Source organism: Schistocerca nitens, chromosome 5 (assembly GCF_023898315.1).
Source record: "Schistocerca nitens isolate TAMUIC-IGC-003100 chromosome 5, iqSchNite1.1, whole genome shotgun sequence".
NCBI classification, from domain to species: Eukaryota; Metazoa; Arthropoda; class Insecta; order Orthoptera; family Acrididae; genus Schistocerca; species Schistocerca nitens.
The window spans coordinates 733,635,600-733,655,020 of NC_064618.1; the positions used below are offsets into that span (position 1 = coordinate 733,635,600).

General features: G+C 42.3%; 1 protein-coding gene and 1 long non-coding RNA gene across 4 annotated transcripts in view; one reads left to right on the plus strand and one right to left on the minus strand.

Annotated features, from left to right (window-relative positions):
- LOC126260139 (uncharacterized) overlaps nt 1–12,982 on the plus strand; it is a 65,101-nt gene extending 52,119 nt beyond the window's left edge. Inside the window, exon 3 of the long non-coding RNA XR_007546608.1 lies at nt 12,853–12,982. This is a non-coding gene — a long non-coding RNA (uncharacterized LOC126260139). The remainder of the gene's footprint in view (nt 1–12,852) is intronic.
- A 972-nt stretch (nt 12,983–13,954) lies between these two features.
- The window catches only part of LOC126260137 (cellular tumor antigen p53-like), a 165,865-nt gene continuing 160,398 nt past the window's right edge, over nt 13,955–19,421 (minus strand). For all 3 annotated transcript variants that reach the window (XM_049957386.1, XM_049957387.1, XM_049957388.1), the window contains exons 8-9: nt 14,481–14,618; nt 13,955–14,139 (exon numbers count right to left, since the gene is read on the minus strand). In XM_049957386.1, coding sequence (XP_049813343.1) covers nt 14,104–14,139; nt 14,481–14,618 — 174 coding nt within the window. In that variant the 3' untranslated portion in view covers nt 13,955–14,103. The remainder of the gene's footprint in view (nt 14,140–14,480; nt 14,619–19,421) is intronic.

Genomic DNA, 19,421 nt, shown 5'->3' on the forward strand with positions numbered 1-19,421 from the left:
AGAATAGGAAGGATGAGTGGGAGAGGAACGGACAGCGATTGCATAAGACACCAGAAACTGGGACCGCCGAACAGAAAAGGGGGGGGGGGGGGGAGAGATCCCAGCTTCAACCAGGAGACTATCGGCAGGGCTAGTAGGGAAGGCACTGGTGGACAAACGGATACCACGATGGTGGACTGGATCCCGCACGTGCAGTGTGGGAGGAGCAGCCGAACCATAAACTTGACAACCATAGTCCAAGCAAGACAGAACTAAAGCACAATAAAGGCGGAGAAGGATGGAGTGGTCTGCACTCCAAGAGGTGTGGGCAAGGAAGCGAAGAACATTGAGTTTACGGAAACATTCTACCTTCAGAAGTCTGAAATGAGGCAGCAAAGTGAGCTTGTTGTCAAAAAGAAGACCCATGAAACAAAACTGTAGGACCACAGGCAATCATCATGCATCGAGATAGAGCTCTGGATCTGGGTGGATCGTAGAATGGCGACAGCAGTGGACTACCCGCGATTTTGAAGGAGAGAATTGAAACCTGTGTGAGAGGGCCCATGCAGAGGTACACCGTATAGCTCTCCGGAGCTGCCGCTCTGCAGAGGCCATAGAAGAGGAACTAACCCAAATGCAGAAATCATCCACATACAGAGCAAGGGTGACCAAAGGACCGACAGAGGCCACAAGTCCATCAATAGCAATGAGGAAAATAAGTACACTCAGTACAGAACCCTGTGGGATGCCAGTCTCCTGGGTCTGTGGAGAACTAAAAACAGTACCAATCCGAACCCTGAACGACCGATGGAACAGGAACTGCTGGATAAAAATTGGGAGTGGGCCCCGAAGACCCCACTGATGAAGTGTAAGTAAGATGTGATGGTGCCAAGCGGTGTCATAGGCCTTGCAAAGGTTGAAAATACTGCAACCACATGGTGGCGCTGAGAAAAAGCCTGCCGAACTGCAGATTCCAAGTGAAGTCCCTCTCGGAAGCCACACTGGTACGGGGACAATAGATCCTGAGATTCGAGGACCCAATTGAGCCGACGGGCTACCATCCGCTCAAGTAAATTGCAAACATTTGTCAGACTAATTGGCCGATAGCTTTCAACAAATAGGGGGTTCTTACCAGGCTTAAGGACAGGAATCATGATGCTATCCCTCCACTGAGGAGGGAAGTCACCCTGGAGCCAAATACGGTTAAAAACCCGGAGAAGATGTGGCCGTTGTGGAGCACTGAGACGTTGAAGCAGTTGGTTATGAATGGAGTCTGGGCCAGGGGCCATATCATGAGAAGAAAGTGCGGAAAGAAATTCCCATTCAGTAAAAGGTTTGTTGTAAGATTCTGACTGACAAGGGGTAAAACATAAGGCAGAAGCTTCGGCCTGCCATTTCTGGTGAAGGAAAACAGCTGGATAGGAGGCTGATGCCGTTGCAAAAGGGGTTGCAAGAAGTTCCGCAAGAATCAACGGGTCCATACAAAGGCCATCTGGGAGGTGAAGACCTGGGAGCGTGGACTGCTGATGGCAACCTTGGAGAGTGCAAAGTGTAGCCCAATACCCGTGACATAGGGACAGTAGAACCGAGGGAAGAAACAAAGCATTCCCAACATATCCGTATGCTCTGTTTGATTAAATAACGAGCTTCAGCGCGAAGGCGTTTAAAGGCAATAAAGTTGGCAATGGATGGGTGCCTCAAAGTGTTGCAAAGCTCGATGGGAATCATGGATAGCAATGGCAATGGCTGTACTCCACCACGGGACTTGCCAGCGGCAAAATGGTCCTGATGAGCACGGTATAGCAAGGCTAGCAGTGTGAACAATTGCATCAGACACGTCATGTAGGACGTCATCAATACAACCCGACAAAGAGGGAGAAAACATGACCCGTGCAGTGTATAGAGGCCAATCGGCAGGTTGGAAAGACCAACGAGGTAATCTGTTCATCGGGGAGCGGGAAGGGAGTGAGAGAATCAACGGGAAATGGTCACTATCACAAAGGTCATCATGTGGTGACCAGTGTAATGAAGGGAGGAGGGTGAAGAAAGAGAAAGATCAATGGCACAAAAGGTACCATGACCGGCACTGAAATGAGTAGCAGAGCCATCATTAAGAAGGTACAAGTCGTGGTCTGCAATAAACTGGTCTATGAGAAGACCTCGTCTAGATGGAAATGCACTGCCCCACAAGGGATGATGAGCATTAAAATCCCTGAGGAGGAGGAAGGGAGGAGGAAGTTGCTGAAGAAGGGCAGTTAAGGCAGCAGGTGTAAGAGTTCTGTCAGGAGGGACATAAAGATTGCAAACCGTAACCTCAGAGTCCAGGTGGAACCTAACAGCAACCGCTTCCAATGTAGTTTGAAGAGGAATCCACGTGCTAGCAACGTCTGTATGGACCAACATACAAACGCCACCAGAGGCCTGCAGAGGGCCGACCCGATTTCGACAGCAAACACGGAACCCACAGAGGGTCGGTGAGTGATCATCAGTAAAATGAGATTCCTGTAGAACCACACAAGCTGCAGAGTAAGACGAAATACAGGATTTCAACTCCAGAAGGTGATGGTAATATCCATTACAATTCCATTGGCTACCCACAGAACGATGATTCAAATGGGGGTTGAACAGGCTAAAGCCAGTTGTGCCTCTGGGTTACCACCCGTCACCGACAAGGAGGGGGCAACATCCATGAACGACAGGTCAGAATCTGGTTGTCAAACTGGGGATGGGGCCTTTGGTGACACCAGAGGCTCCTTGTCCTGGGACTTATGTTTCTTCTTCTTTTCTGTTTGAGATCGAGGAGGGCTGTGTGGCATAAAGGAGCCACCTGCAGCAAGATCGGGAACAGAAAGAGATCGGGGACCTGGGGGTTGACAGACCATGGTTCTCGCGGTAGTCGCGTGGCAGCAGACCTTTGGCCTGGAAGGGGTATCCTGGGAGGGACGCCCTTGACCGGCAGACATTTCTCCAGCTGGGGAGGGGGAGCAGCGCCTGGAGGAGAAGGTGTGGGAGCCGTAGGGGAGGGGGGAGGAGACTGGGGTAAGGAAGGGGTGAAGATGTAACTAAAGCATAACTAGGCCTCATGGACACATGGTGAAGACATGCATACTTTTTATGAGCCTCAGTGTAGGTTAAACGATCAAGGGACTTATATTCCTGTAACTTCTTTTCCTTCTTATATACTGGGCAATCTGACGAATGTGGAGAATAATTGCCATGATAATTAACACACACAGGAGGGGGAACACAGGAACTCCCCTCATGGAGTGGACATCCACAGTCACCACAGAGAGGGGCCTGTGAACAGCAGGTAGACGTGTCCAAAACCGTAAGCACTTAAAAACACCTCATAGGAGGTGGGATGTACAGCTTCACATCACATCGGTAAACCATAATCTTTACTTTTTCAGGGAGTGCATCCCCGTCAAAGGCCAGGATAAAGGCACCAGTATCAATGCGATTGTCCTTCGGACCCTTCTGAACACGCTGAACAAAGTGAACAACTCGCCTTCTGAGATTGTCCTGAAGTTCACCATCAGTTTCAAGGATGAGGTCCCTGTGGAAAACCACATCTTGAACCATATTTAGAGGCTAGTGGGAGGTAATGGACACAGGAATTGTGCCAAGATGGTTACAGGCACAAAGGGCCACAGACTGGGCAGCTGAAGCAGTTTTTACCAACAATGAATCCGACTGCATCTTGCTCAGGGAGTCCACTTCGCCAAACTTGTCTTTAATGTGTTCCACAAAGAATAAAGGTTTGGTATTGGTGAAAGTATCCCTATCAGTCCTGGTGCAAACCAGATAGCGGGGGAAAGGTTTCGCTCCTAGCCGACGGGCCTGACCCTCCTCCCAGGAGGTAGCCATGGAAGGGAAGGCCAAAGGGGCAGAAGTGGCACTAAAAGAATCAGTTCCATGCAGAGAGACGGCCGCAGAAGAACAGCCAGAGTTCTGGACCCGTATGCGTTTCATTTGCATAGCGTCTGCCCTGATACCACCCACTCCAATCAGGGGCTCTCCTCATGAGCGCCAACCAGCCACAGCAAGAGCCGTCTGGCACGGGAGTTCCGATGCTCCAGGATGACAAGCAACCACTCCTAGGCTTACATGAGGTGGACACAGCTCAGGTATCAGAAGTTTGATCTGTGTGTGTTCAGGGAGCTCAACCAAAGGGTACATAGCGACCCCACCACATGAGCTGGCTACCGTGCTGGCTATGCACCCTAGCATCAGACAACGACGTGAAAGAAAAGGTGGAATGCCAAGGATGAGGTGATTACACAACAAAACTAAATTGCAAGACCAACATAACCAGGAGGATAGTGGGGCCAACATATGCAAGGACACCAAGAGAGGGAGAAGAGAGGGTGAAGGGGAAGGAGCAAGGAGAGGAAAGGAGGGGAAGGGCAAGGAAATGCAGCCCTGGAAAGAAGGAAGGCTGCAATAACTCAGGGGCCCGTGCTCCCCACGCACGTACTCACGAAAGAACCGTGAGCCCCCTGGGGGGGGAGGTACACATAAGATAAAAAAAGGAAGTGATGTGCTGCAGCAGAGACGCTGTAAGATAGGGCATGTGACTGGCACTTTTTTTTAATTAGGCAGAAAGAATGGAGACTGTGATGTGTTTTGATGAAGAAGAGGACGCAAACATTTTATCGCTCCTTCTCTTGTATTAGTTTTGTTGTTAATAATTTGGATTTTGACTTAATATAAATAACATCAAGTAAGATACAGTGCTTGTCTATTTATCTGACAAACAGTTCACCTCACTGCATCAAATATGAGTTTGTTTCATTACATGGTGAACAATTAGCAACTTGTACGGCAAGTTCGAGATGACCATCACCGCAGAAAGAAGAGGTAGAGTTTCCCACTGAGAAAAAAATACAACTAAGAACACTTACAATTAAATTTCAGATATGTTTGATGATGTGTGTTCGGCATCTGGCCACAAAAGCATTCCATCAACTTCCATTTATGATTTCACTGTTAAAAGTCATAAAACATTTCCAATTTAAAAGCTCTCATTCATTATCTGGCGAGAAATAAACATATAACATAATACAACTGACTTATGCAAATGCACTGCTTACAACGTCAGAGCCTATGGATACATTATCTAATCATTACCGAAGATGATGTGAATCCTTTGGGAAAAAAAAAAAATTTCAAGTGATTAGGCATTGCAAGTTAACCATGCAAAACAAGTGGTTGGGACCTATTCCAAAGTGAAACAAAAGAAAAGTGTAGTGCCACCTCTCTTTTTTGGCTATTCTGTGGAAGCACACAAGTGCAGTACTGCAGAAGGCACAGGCAGCTGGTGGGTCCAGGATGTTGACTGCTAAGTACAGCAGCAAAGTTGTTTTTGTATTGTGAGACAGACCATGCCCGATACTGCGAACTGCCAGCACAGCAGTAACGCAGGGGTCTTATCAAACAGGCCAAGCGGTTTCCCCACCGGTGGGTTGCAGAAACGTTGTGAGGAATGCGATTAGAAGCAGTTGCTTGGCATAAATGAGTCACTAACTTGTAAAAATATCTGTGTATTTTTAGCACTCATTCAGAGCCCAACTACGACGAAGGAGCTATGGTGGACACTATGGCACTGCGAGACAGCAAGTGGTGACCATTAGCTTGGCCAGCTAACAACGTGACGCCATCTATTACGCCAAGTCTTCCTTCAGGGACTTGCTGCTTCATTGGTGGGTCACTTCTGCCTTACCAAGCAGCAACTTGACTCCTGCCCAGGGGGCAGAGGGTCAAGACTACAGCTACTCTCTCTTTTATGCAGGCCTGGGCACTGTGGTATCTCCTGCCTCCATGCACAAAGGGAGGACTTCCCACTGGTATGTGGCACCTTCTGCAAGCATTCTGGTCATTCCTGCATCACTGACTGCACTCACACAACATGGCATTCATAACTGGGTTGTGTGCAGCCAGCTGGCCACATCAATCAGCATTCCAGTGTGTACGTCAGCATCTGGTAGCTGGATGCCAGATGAAACCAAGCTGTATGCGCCAACCTCTCCGAGTACTGTGACAGGCACAGGCACCATACTGTGGCATCTGAGTGTAGCTTCACGAGTATCCGTAATACAGTGACTGACTCATTGTTATCATTTTAATGAGCTGCCACTGGCATACATTCTCATTGGGACTTACCGCCACCGCCCGATCATACACAGAAGGCAACTGCCAAGCCCAGGCAGACTTTAGTTGGTGTAAGCAACGGGTTCCTTCACGCCTGGTCAACAGCTTGTAACGCTCCCGCCCGCTCGGACGTACGTTAGCTGTATAAAGCCTGTACTGTAATAAGTTCACGGGCTTCACCTTATAAACAAGGATTTTAGTACATAAGTTGACCGCGTGTACCTAATAGAAGCAAGATCGGACTTATACTCAGTCAAGAACTACAGTGATGCATCAAGCAAATGTAAAGTATAATTATTGTTTCGCATGGACAAGAAGTACACACAGTAGATGCTACCTATAATTAATAATTCGGTCGCCAGCCTACTTAGGCAATGAGTGAGTTTTTTCTTGTACAAGTGGGTGCATGTACAAGCATAGTAACACGAGGTAATGATGCGTTATATGGCAAAGTTTGTAACCAGAAAAAGCCACTGAACTAAAGTTTTCTATTTTTGTACAAATTATGACGAAATAAATTCACACTACACCCCACAGCTATGATTACTACGAACTGCATTTTGTATATTGATCAGACTGAAATCGGGCATAGATTGTCCTAGAATGAGCAGTTTTGAAAGCACACATACAATGTCACTATTAAAATTGGAAAACAACACTAATATCCTTAGGTTCAATATAGAACTTAACTTTACTGGTCAAACCTGATCAGCACATTTCAAGGTTTGAAAGAATGGACAAGATAAGGGGGGGGGGGGGGGGCTGAAACTGTTATGGTCGTTATACTGAAACTATTAACTATTGAAGGCAAATTAACACTCAAAATTATCAATCTATGGATAAATACTCTTTTGTCTTACTTCTGAATAATTTAACTGTCATTATTTTTGTCTCAGATTAATTAAATAACATTGCTAACTCAATTCAAAAAACTATCTTCCAAGTTAGTCATACTTTTGTTCTTTACAAACATTTGCAATAACACACAGAACTTTTAAACTTCTTTACAGCATAGATTGATCTACTGATAATTCTTATTAGCACTAATTGTTAAACTTTCAGTTCAGGATACTTGGGTTGCACAATACGAGGTAAGGATCCTGTCTAGGTCAGTGATCAGGATAAGTCATGGCTAAAGCAATTCTGGTAAAAGTCACGTTATTATTGAACAGTTAGAAACATTTTCGACACTGGTCCACACAGATACACTTCTAAAGATGAAATAAATGTTTGACCTGTGCAAGTCGGTGCGGCGGTTGGCGGGCAGCGAGATAGCGGGCAGCACGGCACACATACAAGCACGGCTAAGGCTCACACTACATAGGCACTTTCCTTCTTCTTAGCGTCGTAATCTTTCCAACTTTGTGCCTCAGAATATAGCCATGCCAAGTAGTCGTCGGAATCGGTTCATCCGAGGCTCAATGGAATCCACTTTTCCTGGGTAGCCTCCTCGGTACAGTACGTGTACTTCTGAATGATGCCCAACTCCGACTGTTGCTCGCCTCCGACTGTCTTACTGAGCCCGTTGTGCCGAACCGCGCCAGTGTGCGTCTTCCCGCGCTCGCCTGCCTCCACCTTTTCCCGCTCCCCTACAGGTAGGGTATTCACCACAGGTTTTCTACTACACATATCCTAATGCATTACCTACGTATGGACCAAGTGTATAAATTACAATTTTCACATCTTACAATAGTTTTAACATTAAATACACTTCCCTTTGATTACCACATTATTTGAAATCCAACATAAATAATAATATTCATTTCAAAAGTTACTCACAGTTTCTTTAACATTACGATACGAACTGAAAAAGACGTTCAAAACATTGCTTACATTAATTTATCTAAATTCATAAAAAAAAAAAAATTATTATATGTACAGTTGTCGTTACAAGCTTCAGTTGGTGACAGGAGCAGGAAGACGACTCAATTACTGCAGGGTTGCAGTTAAATCCACATGTGGTGGGGTGAGTGCAGTTTTTTTCCCTCCTTCTTCTTCACTGCAGGTATCATGGAGAGCCAATGGGTCTTTTGCCAAGTGTGTAATTGCATTGGTATGCTCAATATGTGGCAGTTAGTTGCAGACAGTGTTCTGTGAAGGTGTAAATACTGATGAGAATGGTAGGAAATCCGTATTAGTTTGCACTGTTTGCCACATTCATTGTTATTGTGCAAGGAATATGGCTCAGTATGTAAGCATGTAAGATAGTGAAAAGTGTTGGGGGGTAGTGGTTTGCATAAAAGGGATTTTGTCGTGTGTGTGTGTGTGTGTGTGTGTGTGTGTGTGTGTGTGTGTGTGTGTGATGTAGAGAGAGAGAGAGAGAGAGAGAGAGAGAGAGAGAGAGAGAGATATTGGAGGGGGGGTTGATTATATCATGGTAGAACTGGTAGCACGGTTTTCAGTTCCAAAAGGGGCTACCATGGAGGAGGTGTTGAAAATTGCAGCACCCTAAGTAGATAAGATGTAAGTTGACAATGCAAAGATGACTAAGAGACTGGAAGTACTTTGTGCTAAGAAAATGGAAATAGCTTTTCACAATATGTCAGAGTTTGCAGAAATGATGATGAGAAGACTCAATGGCTGGTGGATTAAAAGTGGGGTTTGGGACATAAGGAATATGAAGATTTTGGAGAGGATGGAAAGAAAGGAAGCAGAAAGAAGGGAAAGAGAGGAAGCTGAGAGGCAAGAGAGAAGGAGAAAGTTGAAAGGGAGAGGAACAGGCCTGTGTGTATTTTATATGTTCATGCAGTATGTCTTGCTCATGTTAACATAGTTAAGCCTTTCACTCATGTGAAGAATAGGATGAAACTTGACAACTAGTGGTATGATCTTTTAAGTGGGAGAATTAAGACATTTAATGAGGAGGCTATTTAGCATTGTGCAAATCCCTGAGACTTTATGCAATACATGGAGTACTAACTCTGTGGATGTCAAAAGGAGTAACAGGAAACTAACAGTTCTGATATCACACGGAATATGAATTAGCTGTACTACACAAGCACTAACTCACAACCTCAAAAAACAAGCAGCTGACATTTGATGCTTAAGCTTTCTGCCAAAAGTGACATATGATGACACATGGAGAACTTGTGAAGAACAAAATTCCCGGAAGGGGAAAACAGTTGTCAGTGGAATGTTGTTGCAAGGTTCGTACACTTGAAGGGACAAGCCAGTTGAATTACAAATAAAATTACTATAATTTACTTTGTATGATTTAGTGTCACAAGGCACCACACAGTTGCTTTGGTTGAATAGGAGTACCAAAATACCTAACATCGTGAGAGGAATACAGTCTGAGATTAATATTACAGCGAGACTGATAAGTGCCAATGGCATTGACACAGTGGTAACACTGGTTCCCGTCAGATCACCGAAGTTAAGCACTGTCGGGCTGGGCTAACACTCGAATGGGTGACCATGAGATATGCCGAGTGCTGTCAGCAAGTAGGGTGCACTCAGCCCTTGTGAGGCAAAATGAGGAACTACTCAACTGAGTAGTAGTGGCTCAGGTCTTGTAAGCCGACATATAGCTGGGAGAGTGGTGTGCTGACAACATGCCCCTCCATATCTGCATCCAGTGATGCCTGCGGACTGGGGATGACATGGTGGCCGGCTGGTACCGTTGGGCCTTCATGGCCTGTTCAGGCAGAGCTTAGTTTTAGAGAGAGAAAGTGGGACTACCAGTCAACATATTGTAATTGTTAGTATGATATGTGAGCATTGTGTGAAGATAGATTTGGGAAAATGTATTCTAGGAAAGCAAACAGGGAACTGTTGTCGCTGGGACAGTGGTCTCCTATGCTGCTGAAGGCACTCTCACTGTGTGGCAGATGTAATTGGGTCATGTGCTGCTTGCTGGTCGCAACTGTCGGTATTCTGGTGCATGTACATCAGGATATGCTAGCTGGATGCCAGCTAACACCGCTCCAGCCTCTTTACGTTCTGTGAGGGACACAGTTGCGACACCAAAGCACTCGAGTGTGGTGTCACGAGTTGTTGTAATTAAGTGACTGCCACCAGTGTGCATCCTGTCAGTGATCCTCTGCTGCTGCCCAATCCTGCACAAAAGTGGCCCACCACTGCTGGGCCGACTTTATAAGTATCATATGAGGACAAAATTAGACAAGCATTAACTAACCTCAGTGCTCACTAATGGATGAAGTTTTATGAGAAGTACAACATGCAACTGAGGCATTTTTAAGTAGGAGACAAAGTACTGATATGTAATCATCTCAAGTTATCAGTGCTGAACAAAAAAGCGGAGAAGTCTAAACGCAGGTGCATACCTATTGAACTCGGGAAAAATGAAATGATTGTATTGTTACCAAATCTTAAGAAGTTTTCAAGACATCTTACGTCAGTGGAGCTGCTCTGCAATTTTTAAGAGACTCATAAAATACTATCATGGAAACTGTACGAAGCAGCAGAATTGCCACATAGAAATTAGAATGTTCAGATGTGTTTACTCATTAGTTATTAAAGTGGCACCATAAGAGTGTATATAAACTTAAATTTTCAAATGATTTGTTTTTCTCTACTTCTCATTCTTTATTTTATCGAGTGGTTCAATGTTTAGGAAAGACTGATGAAAACACATCACTTTATGATTATGTGGAATGACTGATGAATGTGAGCATACATAAAGAGCAAACAATATGTTATATATCTAAAAACAAAGATGATGTGACTTACCAAATGAAAGTGCTGGCAGGTCGACAGACACACAAACGAACACAAACATACACACAAAATTCAAGCTTTCGCAACAAACTGTTGCCTCATCAGGAAAGAGGGAAGGAGAGGGAAAGACGAAAGGATGTGGGTTTTAAGGGAGAAGGTAAGGAGTCATTCCAATCCCGGGAGTGGAAAGACTTACCTTAGGGGGAAAAAAAGGGACGGGTATACACTCGCGCGCACACACACACACACATCCATCCACACATATACAGACACAAGCAGACATCTCACAAGCAGACATATTGTCTTTAAATATGTCTGCTTGTGAGGTGTCTGCTTGTGTCTGTATATGTGTGGATGGATATGTGTGTGTGCGCGCGAGTGTATACCCGTCCTTTTTTTCCCCCTAAGGTAAGTCTTTCCACTCCCGGGATTGGAATGACTCCTTACCTTCTCCCTTAAAACCCACATCCTTTCGTCTTTCCCTCTCCTTCCCTCTTTCCTGATGAGGCAACAGTTTGTTGCGAAAGCTTGAATTTTGTGAGTATGTTTGTGTTCGTTTGTGTGTCTGTCGACCTGCCAGCACTTTCATTTGGTAAGTCACATCATCTTTGTTTTTAGATATATTTTTCCTACGTGGAATGTTTCCCTCTATTATAACCAAACAATATGTTATGTTATACACATTCCCACATGTTACACTGAGGCTACACAATACTGAATTTTGTGGTAAAGTAGCATCATAATTATTGAATCCATGCAATTCTTGGATACTGAATTACACTGATCTCAGAGTCATTTGCTTACTAATAACAGTGTTATGTCTTGGATACCCCTGACTGATGTGTGACTACATGTGTGTCCTTGATGTAGAGTGATACTTCATTATTATGATAGAGATAGAGAGAGAGAGAGAGAGAGAGAGAGAGAGAGAGAGAGAGAGAGAGAGATTTCTAACTCACCAATGTGGAAATAAGTTAAGAATTTGTGCAGCAGGTGACAAACAAGGTTTAAGGAAGTATGGACAGTGAGCAAGTATTTATTATTTGCACATGACACTGAAGCACCCAGTGCAGGGAGGACTGTGCCTAAAACTACCCCCCTCCCAAAGAAAAATCCAGAATGAAATATGCAAAGTCAATTTACATGTACTTGTTTATACAAACAATGAACTGTAAATATGTTATGTAATAGAAAGTTGTGTTTATGCCCTTACTAGGTAGGTGTAAGCTATATCAGTAGGACAGAGCATAGAAATACAAGATTTGATAACCACATGAATCACCAAACACTTTTTGGTACAGGAAAGTACTATAAGTTTATTGGTAAAATATTCATACACTTGTGGATTATGTTTTGCAATCTGATTGACTTGTTGCTAACAACAACTGCATGATAGAAGATTTCATGTCATCTATTTACACCAACTAACATCACAATCACTGCCAATGCTATAAGCTGTGCCCAGTCCAGCACCATAGCATGATAATGTGCTTGTGAATTTCTGGTTGATGCCCTCCTGGTGTTGGATTTACCATCCAATCCTTTTCCAGCTCGCCGCAGCAGAATTAAGGAGGAACAATTTCTGGGACTGGAAATTAAATCATCTACCATACCACTCCCTTCAGCTTAACAAACACTTACTAGCAGTGACACAGAAGCACGCTCCCACGAAAAAAAGAAAGATTGTCTTACTGGTCCTGGGGCCCAGTGTAATGCCCCAAGGCGGAGAACCTTTTCAATTACACAGATTCTAAGCAAAGATATGAGTGGACCAGCCCTCACTTGTGATGTTAATAATTTTCAATGGTGTTAAAAAATTTCTTGTTTAACGTTTTTTTGGAACCAAATGAAGATTCTTAAATATTAATATATCACTGTCTGGCATTCTGGTTGTTGCTGTAGACAGATATTCTAGCTGTAGACATATTATTATTATTGTGAAGAAGGACTTAACATTGTTAAAATGAGAAGGATGATTATATATTATTTATTAACTACAAATACAACTGATCTTGGTCTAAATGAAATGTTGTGATCTTATAGTTTTAGCACCAACAAAGAGCACCAGATGTTTTCTGCCAAGAGGAAAGTGGTGGCTATGGCTACAACAAGACAAGAGGGAAACTTCAATTAATTTCCATCAAAATCCAGAGCCACCAATGAGGAACATGAGACATGGTAGTATTGTAAGAGTTGCTCTGCTGTTTGATATTCTCCAAATAGAGGCAATACCTTTCTTGTATTATGCCGGTTTATGTTGTCACCTTCATTTCCCGAGAAAATTCTTCTCTGTCCCTGGTCTCAGTTGTTGTGCGATTCCTAATGGATAAAAAATGTACACATGGTCTACAGTACACTGCAATGTGATGTTTATTCAATCATTCAATTAGCTAACTTTGACTGTCATTGTCAAGCACATTTGTAACATCTGTATTTCAAGCCATTTTCAAATCACTTCCAATTACAAGTAAAAAGTAGCCATATTCTGTCATTTTACAAAAGGATCCACATTACAGTGACACCTTTTAAGACCGTATTCTGAACTTTGCTCTATTTATAACAACATGGTAACTCCATGTTTGAAAGAAAAAGACTCCATGCATTCATTCATATAATTGATATGCCTAACTGGGCAATGGATCCACCTTCTGCAGTGTGGATGCCAAAATACGTCTGATTTCCTGTAGGAACCTCAGAGTAGCGAACATGGTGTCAATGAACAGGGACTGCGGACAGCGGTACTCGATGGGAGTGTGAATCGGCCTTGAGGCATGCTGAGATAGTCCATGCAATTGCGATGACACTGTGTCCTGGATGGTGCAGTGGTTGATGTACCTGGTTAGTAAGCAAGAGATTCTGGGTTCAAATCATGGTCCGGTGCACATTTTCACTCGTTGCTGCTGATTCTGCATAATGTCCTGCTGCAGTTGATGGCAATGATCCCCTTCAGTTCACACATAATGTTTCACAGCTGCAGATTCTGCGTGGTGTCTGTTCTTTCACTCATATGCCATCTATCAGTTCTGATGTTACTCAAAACTTCAGTTATCATCCCTGTTCTTTCTAAAATCTGTCAACACAGCTTGCAAGTATAAAATACAGGAAGCATGAGAGGTAAGAAATTCAAAAGAAAGAAGGCCATCTGTTATTTATAATCAAAATATGAAAATATTTATTTTTATTAGAAAATTATGAAAATATTCCAGAAATCTGTCATGGATACAACCAAGAAACACTAAACTGTCAACAGTGTGCTGAACATACACAATATTTTGAACATGAATAGAACACAAGTTAATGAAATCTTCGCAATAATTCTTCTTCGGGGGTCTGTAAACACACACATACATAAAAAGTAATTAGTCCACTGAAAACACAAATTAATAGTACACGCCATAAAAAATATTCAGAAATTTGTACCAGAAGGGACATCATCAAATTAGTCTAATTAAATGGAAAATGGTATGAACTAAATATATCATGGAATTCAAGTGAAAGGACATATCTTGCGGTGTGAACATTTAGAATATGTGGCTGTGTAAGACCTTGCACTTATGGTTTAAACCATTAACATTACCACTAATTTTAAAAGTTAAGTTTCAATTGAAGGCACTTTTCCTAATCCTGGCTTACACAAGTATTTGTATAACTAGATACAACATACTGCCTACCTCTATTATACTGTTGTATATAGCAAGAAGTGATTTGTCTTGGTCACTCAGCTGCCTCTGCTGCTTGCCCACATCTCTATATATTAAATCAGAAGCAAACTTGGCCAACTCTTTTATGTGGCATACTTTAACAGGTATCTGTAAGAAGATAATACAAGCTGTTAGAGAGAGACAGAGAGAGAGAGAGAGAGAGAGAGAGAGAGAGAGAGAGAGAGAGAGAAGAAGAAGTCCAATAAACAAGAGTCCAGAAATGTATACTTTCTGCAATAAACACGTGTTTACAGGAAGTGTTCAACATGGCGGCAATTCATTGATAATGCACCCCTCTGCCTTCTGGCATAAGGAATGACTTACCCTTTGAAGTATACCCGGTTCTAGTTGCACCTGCTGTCCACATTGAAGATGCACCCCGTTAGTGTCTGCACACTGTTGATTGGCATGGCTCAGACAAATTCCTTCAAGTGTTCCCACAATCAAAAGTCTCGGGGATTAAGGTCTGGGGAACAAGCAGGCCAAGGCGTGCCCCCCCCCCCCCCCTCCCCCGACCAATCAAGTGGTCCTGAAATGTCTGCATCCGATGTTTGCGCATACTGTGGTGAAAGTGTGCTTGTGCACCATCACACATGAACCACATTTGTATTTGTAGTTGCAATGGCACTGCCTCCACCAAGGTAGGCAATACATTAATGAGAAAGTTCAGATAATGCGCCACAGTTAACATTTGTGGTAGCATGTACGACCCTATTAATCTATCCCCAAGTACACCTGCCCACTTGCTGTTTGAGAACCAGTGTCGATGACCCTTTCCTGAATTGCTTGGGGATTTAAATCTGCCCATACATGCTGGTTATGGAAATTCACACTACCTTCTCTTGTGAACTCTGCCTCATCAGTAAATAAGATCTTGGATGTGAACAATGGATCTGCAGCACACTTCTACAACAGCCACTTACGGAACTGCCATCTACAATGATGATCCTGAGGACTCAGGGCCTGAATGTCCTGTGAATGATATGAGCACAGCAATCATTCGTGAAGTACCCACAACATAAGAGAGTGAGACGTGTTCTGCTGCTGCCAATTGTCGCACAGTGGTCCCAGGGGCTTCTTCCAACAAATGTAGTACCCGCTCCTCCACGTCACGCATGCCAACTGTGCGAGGCCTTCCACTGTCAATCTCTGAGGTGCAAGGGTACCTGTGTCCCTGACACTGGAAAAGTCTGCTGAATAGCTTATCAGAGGGTGTTCTGCACCATGGACATTTTTCAGTGTAGAGGGCACAGGCTCGGAGGCTATGTCCCTTTGCTAAACCACAGCAGAATTACATATCTGCCACTTCACTTGCTGAGTAGTAGGCTTCCATTGCTAACAAATGGCAGAAGAGAGAAAATGTACATGTACTACACCATTTACATATACAAACAGCACAATAACAGTAACACGTAAGTGAATTTGTGTTTGGAAGAAGCTAAAACCCCACATACATATACAGGGTTGACAGTACTGCGCAATAAGGCACACAAACGTGACGTAAACTAACGTAGCCTACTATACAACTTGAACCACATAAATGACTGCAGATCACCCAATGGTATGTAGAGTACTGTGAGTAAGACATCATAATACCCTGCTGACACATTTAATGGAGTGCCAATGCAATGACCGTGCTAATATCCACAACCGAGCATCGTGCAGCCCTTGCTATAAACACATGTTTATCTCAGAAAGTATGCGTTTCTGGACCCATGTTAACTGGACTTATTTTTCTTCGCTCAAAGTATTCGACACTTTTTTTTGAACATCCTGTATATTAAGACTAAACAATAAAATTTCAAACAGGAAGAAAAGCAAAATAAGTATTCAAAAGAAATCAGTTCAAAACTGTAACTAAATAAGTTCTTCATTTAAATGCCTCGATGTCTGCTCCTCAGAGTCAGTGTTGTCCCTCCACAGTCCCCAGCAACATCCATTACCTGATATGGACAGGACATACACAATTTTTGAAGAGAAAATCACATGCAACTGTGAAAATTAAAACTGGAAAAGTATGCAATATGGCTCTCATTCAGTTCACTAAAATAATACTTCATCACAACAGGCAACACTCCTACAGAAAATTTTTATCATCCTTAACCAAAATTGAATAGGCCATTGTCAACCAATCATTACAGAATGATTACAAAGTAACCTTTATTTTTTAATTTCATAATCAGAAAAATAAAATTAAAGGGTTGCCAATGCACTCGTATACTACTGCTTTTTAGCAACAATGCGCAAAATGTTTGTGTATACATTAAATGGGCATGGAAAATGGGTAGAAACCCTAGCTTGAGAAGCGGTTAGACATCCCATCCCTCTTACCAGTCTCCAACATCTTTAATAAATACAGCTAGCACATTTGAGACTGATGTAGATGATCTTTCATTCTAGTATATGGTAACTTTCCCGTATTTGGTTAAGTTAACAAGTATAACATGTAGTGTTAGGCTGCCCTTACAACTGAGATCCGATGACCAGATATTCTAAAGACTGTATCCTTTGATATCCCAGTCAATGTTTATTATGCTACTTCTGAAAAATTTTGTCACCTTTTGACCCATGCTTTAGCAGGGCACTTATGGTAAACTGGAAATGACAAGATTTTATTATGAGCCATACATTATAACAACACTCATACTAGTTAATTACACAATTTTTTCTAATGGTAGTACATTATAATCGAGGAATCCAAGTTCCAAATTGTTCAAAATTTCTCTCAAATATATTTAAGTTGCTATTGTACAGTTTTATAGCTCTGCTCAAGGAACAGTTTCCAATTGTTGTGCACATCTGCAAAGGGAAAGTGATATTTGAGCAATCATTCCCCTAGCCCAAATCATTAAGGTTGGCAATAAATTGTAAATGTGACGATTCAAACTGGTCACAGACAGTTTCAATCAGAAAGAGCCTTACGTATTTCCTTAAAATATCTCAAACTGGAAGTAAGTGGTACAAATCAATGAAAATAAAACATGGTCGTTTCTGATTACATTACTGAATTATCTGTAGTGTGCAGACCAATGGCTGACTGGGTGTGTCAGACTACAAATTAAATTAAAGAGTTTGAGATTCGACCCTCAATCGATTACAAGAGGAAAACTGAAAACAAAACCTAAAGTTATCACAAAATCTGCATAAATTCTGGTTTTACATGTTTTACAGTAAGCAGAAACAAAGTAGTGACAGTTCAATAAGATGTGAACATCGGTGATATAGTTGCTAAGATGAAAGGGCACTGGATATACGCAGTGGGCAAAGATGGTCTGTAAAGCTTATAAGGATGTTGCAAGATAGGTTGTGCTGCAAAATAACTATAAAGAAAAAAATTCAATATGTTGTGCAATTTATGAGTCAATTACCATTGAAGTTAACCAATCGGGCCACTGTGCGTGCAAATTAAATTGCCCTGCCAGAGACGGTTTCACCAAACCTATTCTTTGTTTGCTTTCTTAAGACCGAAAAAGAAAGCAACAAAAAAATTGGGCAAGGGACAGTTCTAAGGATTGAATCCAAGCGAAGGGCTGAGCAGTCTCATGCATTATCCTCTACGCTATGATAACAGCTGATACTTATTTTATCTGGTGGGTCGCTGGAATTTGTGTATGCAATGGCCTGATTGGCTAACTTCAATGCTGATTAACTTAGACACTGTGCAATGTATCAAATTTTTTCCTTAACATTTCTTTCTCAACATAACCTACTCTGCAACACTCTTACAAGCTCTTCAGACTGTTTATGATCACCCTGTATATTTTGGTTGTACGGGAGTTTTGTGTTGTCCTCCAGCATTTAGATTTAAAGGTGGAGACTGCTATGGAGAGATCAAAACTGAGTTGGATGCAGTTCTCGTGGGCTCTGGACTAACACTGCAGCCCATTAGCTTTTGGATTAATGAGTTTAAATGTGGGTGTGGAAACACTGAATATGTGAAGTGATACTGCAACCCAATTGAATTTATCACAACAGACATCATCAAAAAATCCTTTATTCTGTAGTGCATCACCAATAAATGAAATGTGTAATAAATAAGGTCTGAGTCAGAAACATGTGAGGTTGAATTATAAAGTGTTAAATAGCACATTGAGGGAACTATTTTGTTGGAACAGGAATGTTGAATTATCCATGGCTTTCTTGGAGTGCATGGAATTTAACACTTGTAAGTACTATCAAAGGAATGAGTGTGATATAGTTGAGACATGTTTTCTATTGTTTGAAGATGAATAAAGCCAATTAAAGGAAGTCATCTTTTAGTACAGAGGAACCTCAATATCTTTCAAGATTAATTTTGCTGTAAATATTTACATTTACATCAAGCACAGTTAGGCTACAGTCTAATTTATCTGGGTGATCATGGCTGCGCTACATCTCTCAACCTATAGTCTGACAACCAACCATTAGGATCAAGGCCAGATCTAGTAGGAATAATGATACAAAGCTTAAAAAAATGCACAAGATATGTGAGATGGCAAGGTTTTTCAACATATGTCTTCACAGTCTTAGAAAAAGTAAGTTTGAAATATGATATGAAGTAACTAATTTTTAAAAATAACTACAGCATACAGCACAATGAAGTCTAGCTGGGTGTACACAATATTATAACCAGACTCCAAAGTTATATGCAGCATTCCCAGTGGAACTTGCTGCAAATTCTGACAGATCATTTTTATTACACTCCAATTACTCCTAGCAACTTATCCTGAACATTTCACACTACAGATAATCCGACAAGAGAAGGACCCATTTTATGAGAATAGGTGAACGGGTGGGAAGGAAATACCTGCATTCAAGAGATCACTTAACTCTGAACAAATTTCATGCTAGCTGTGCGAGAGGTTACCTACATCTGTTGAAAAAAATCTACTCAGTTACTACAAACTGTGGACAAAAAGCTTTTTAATATGT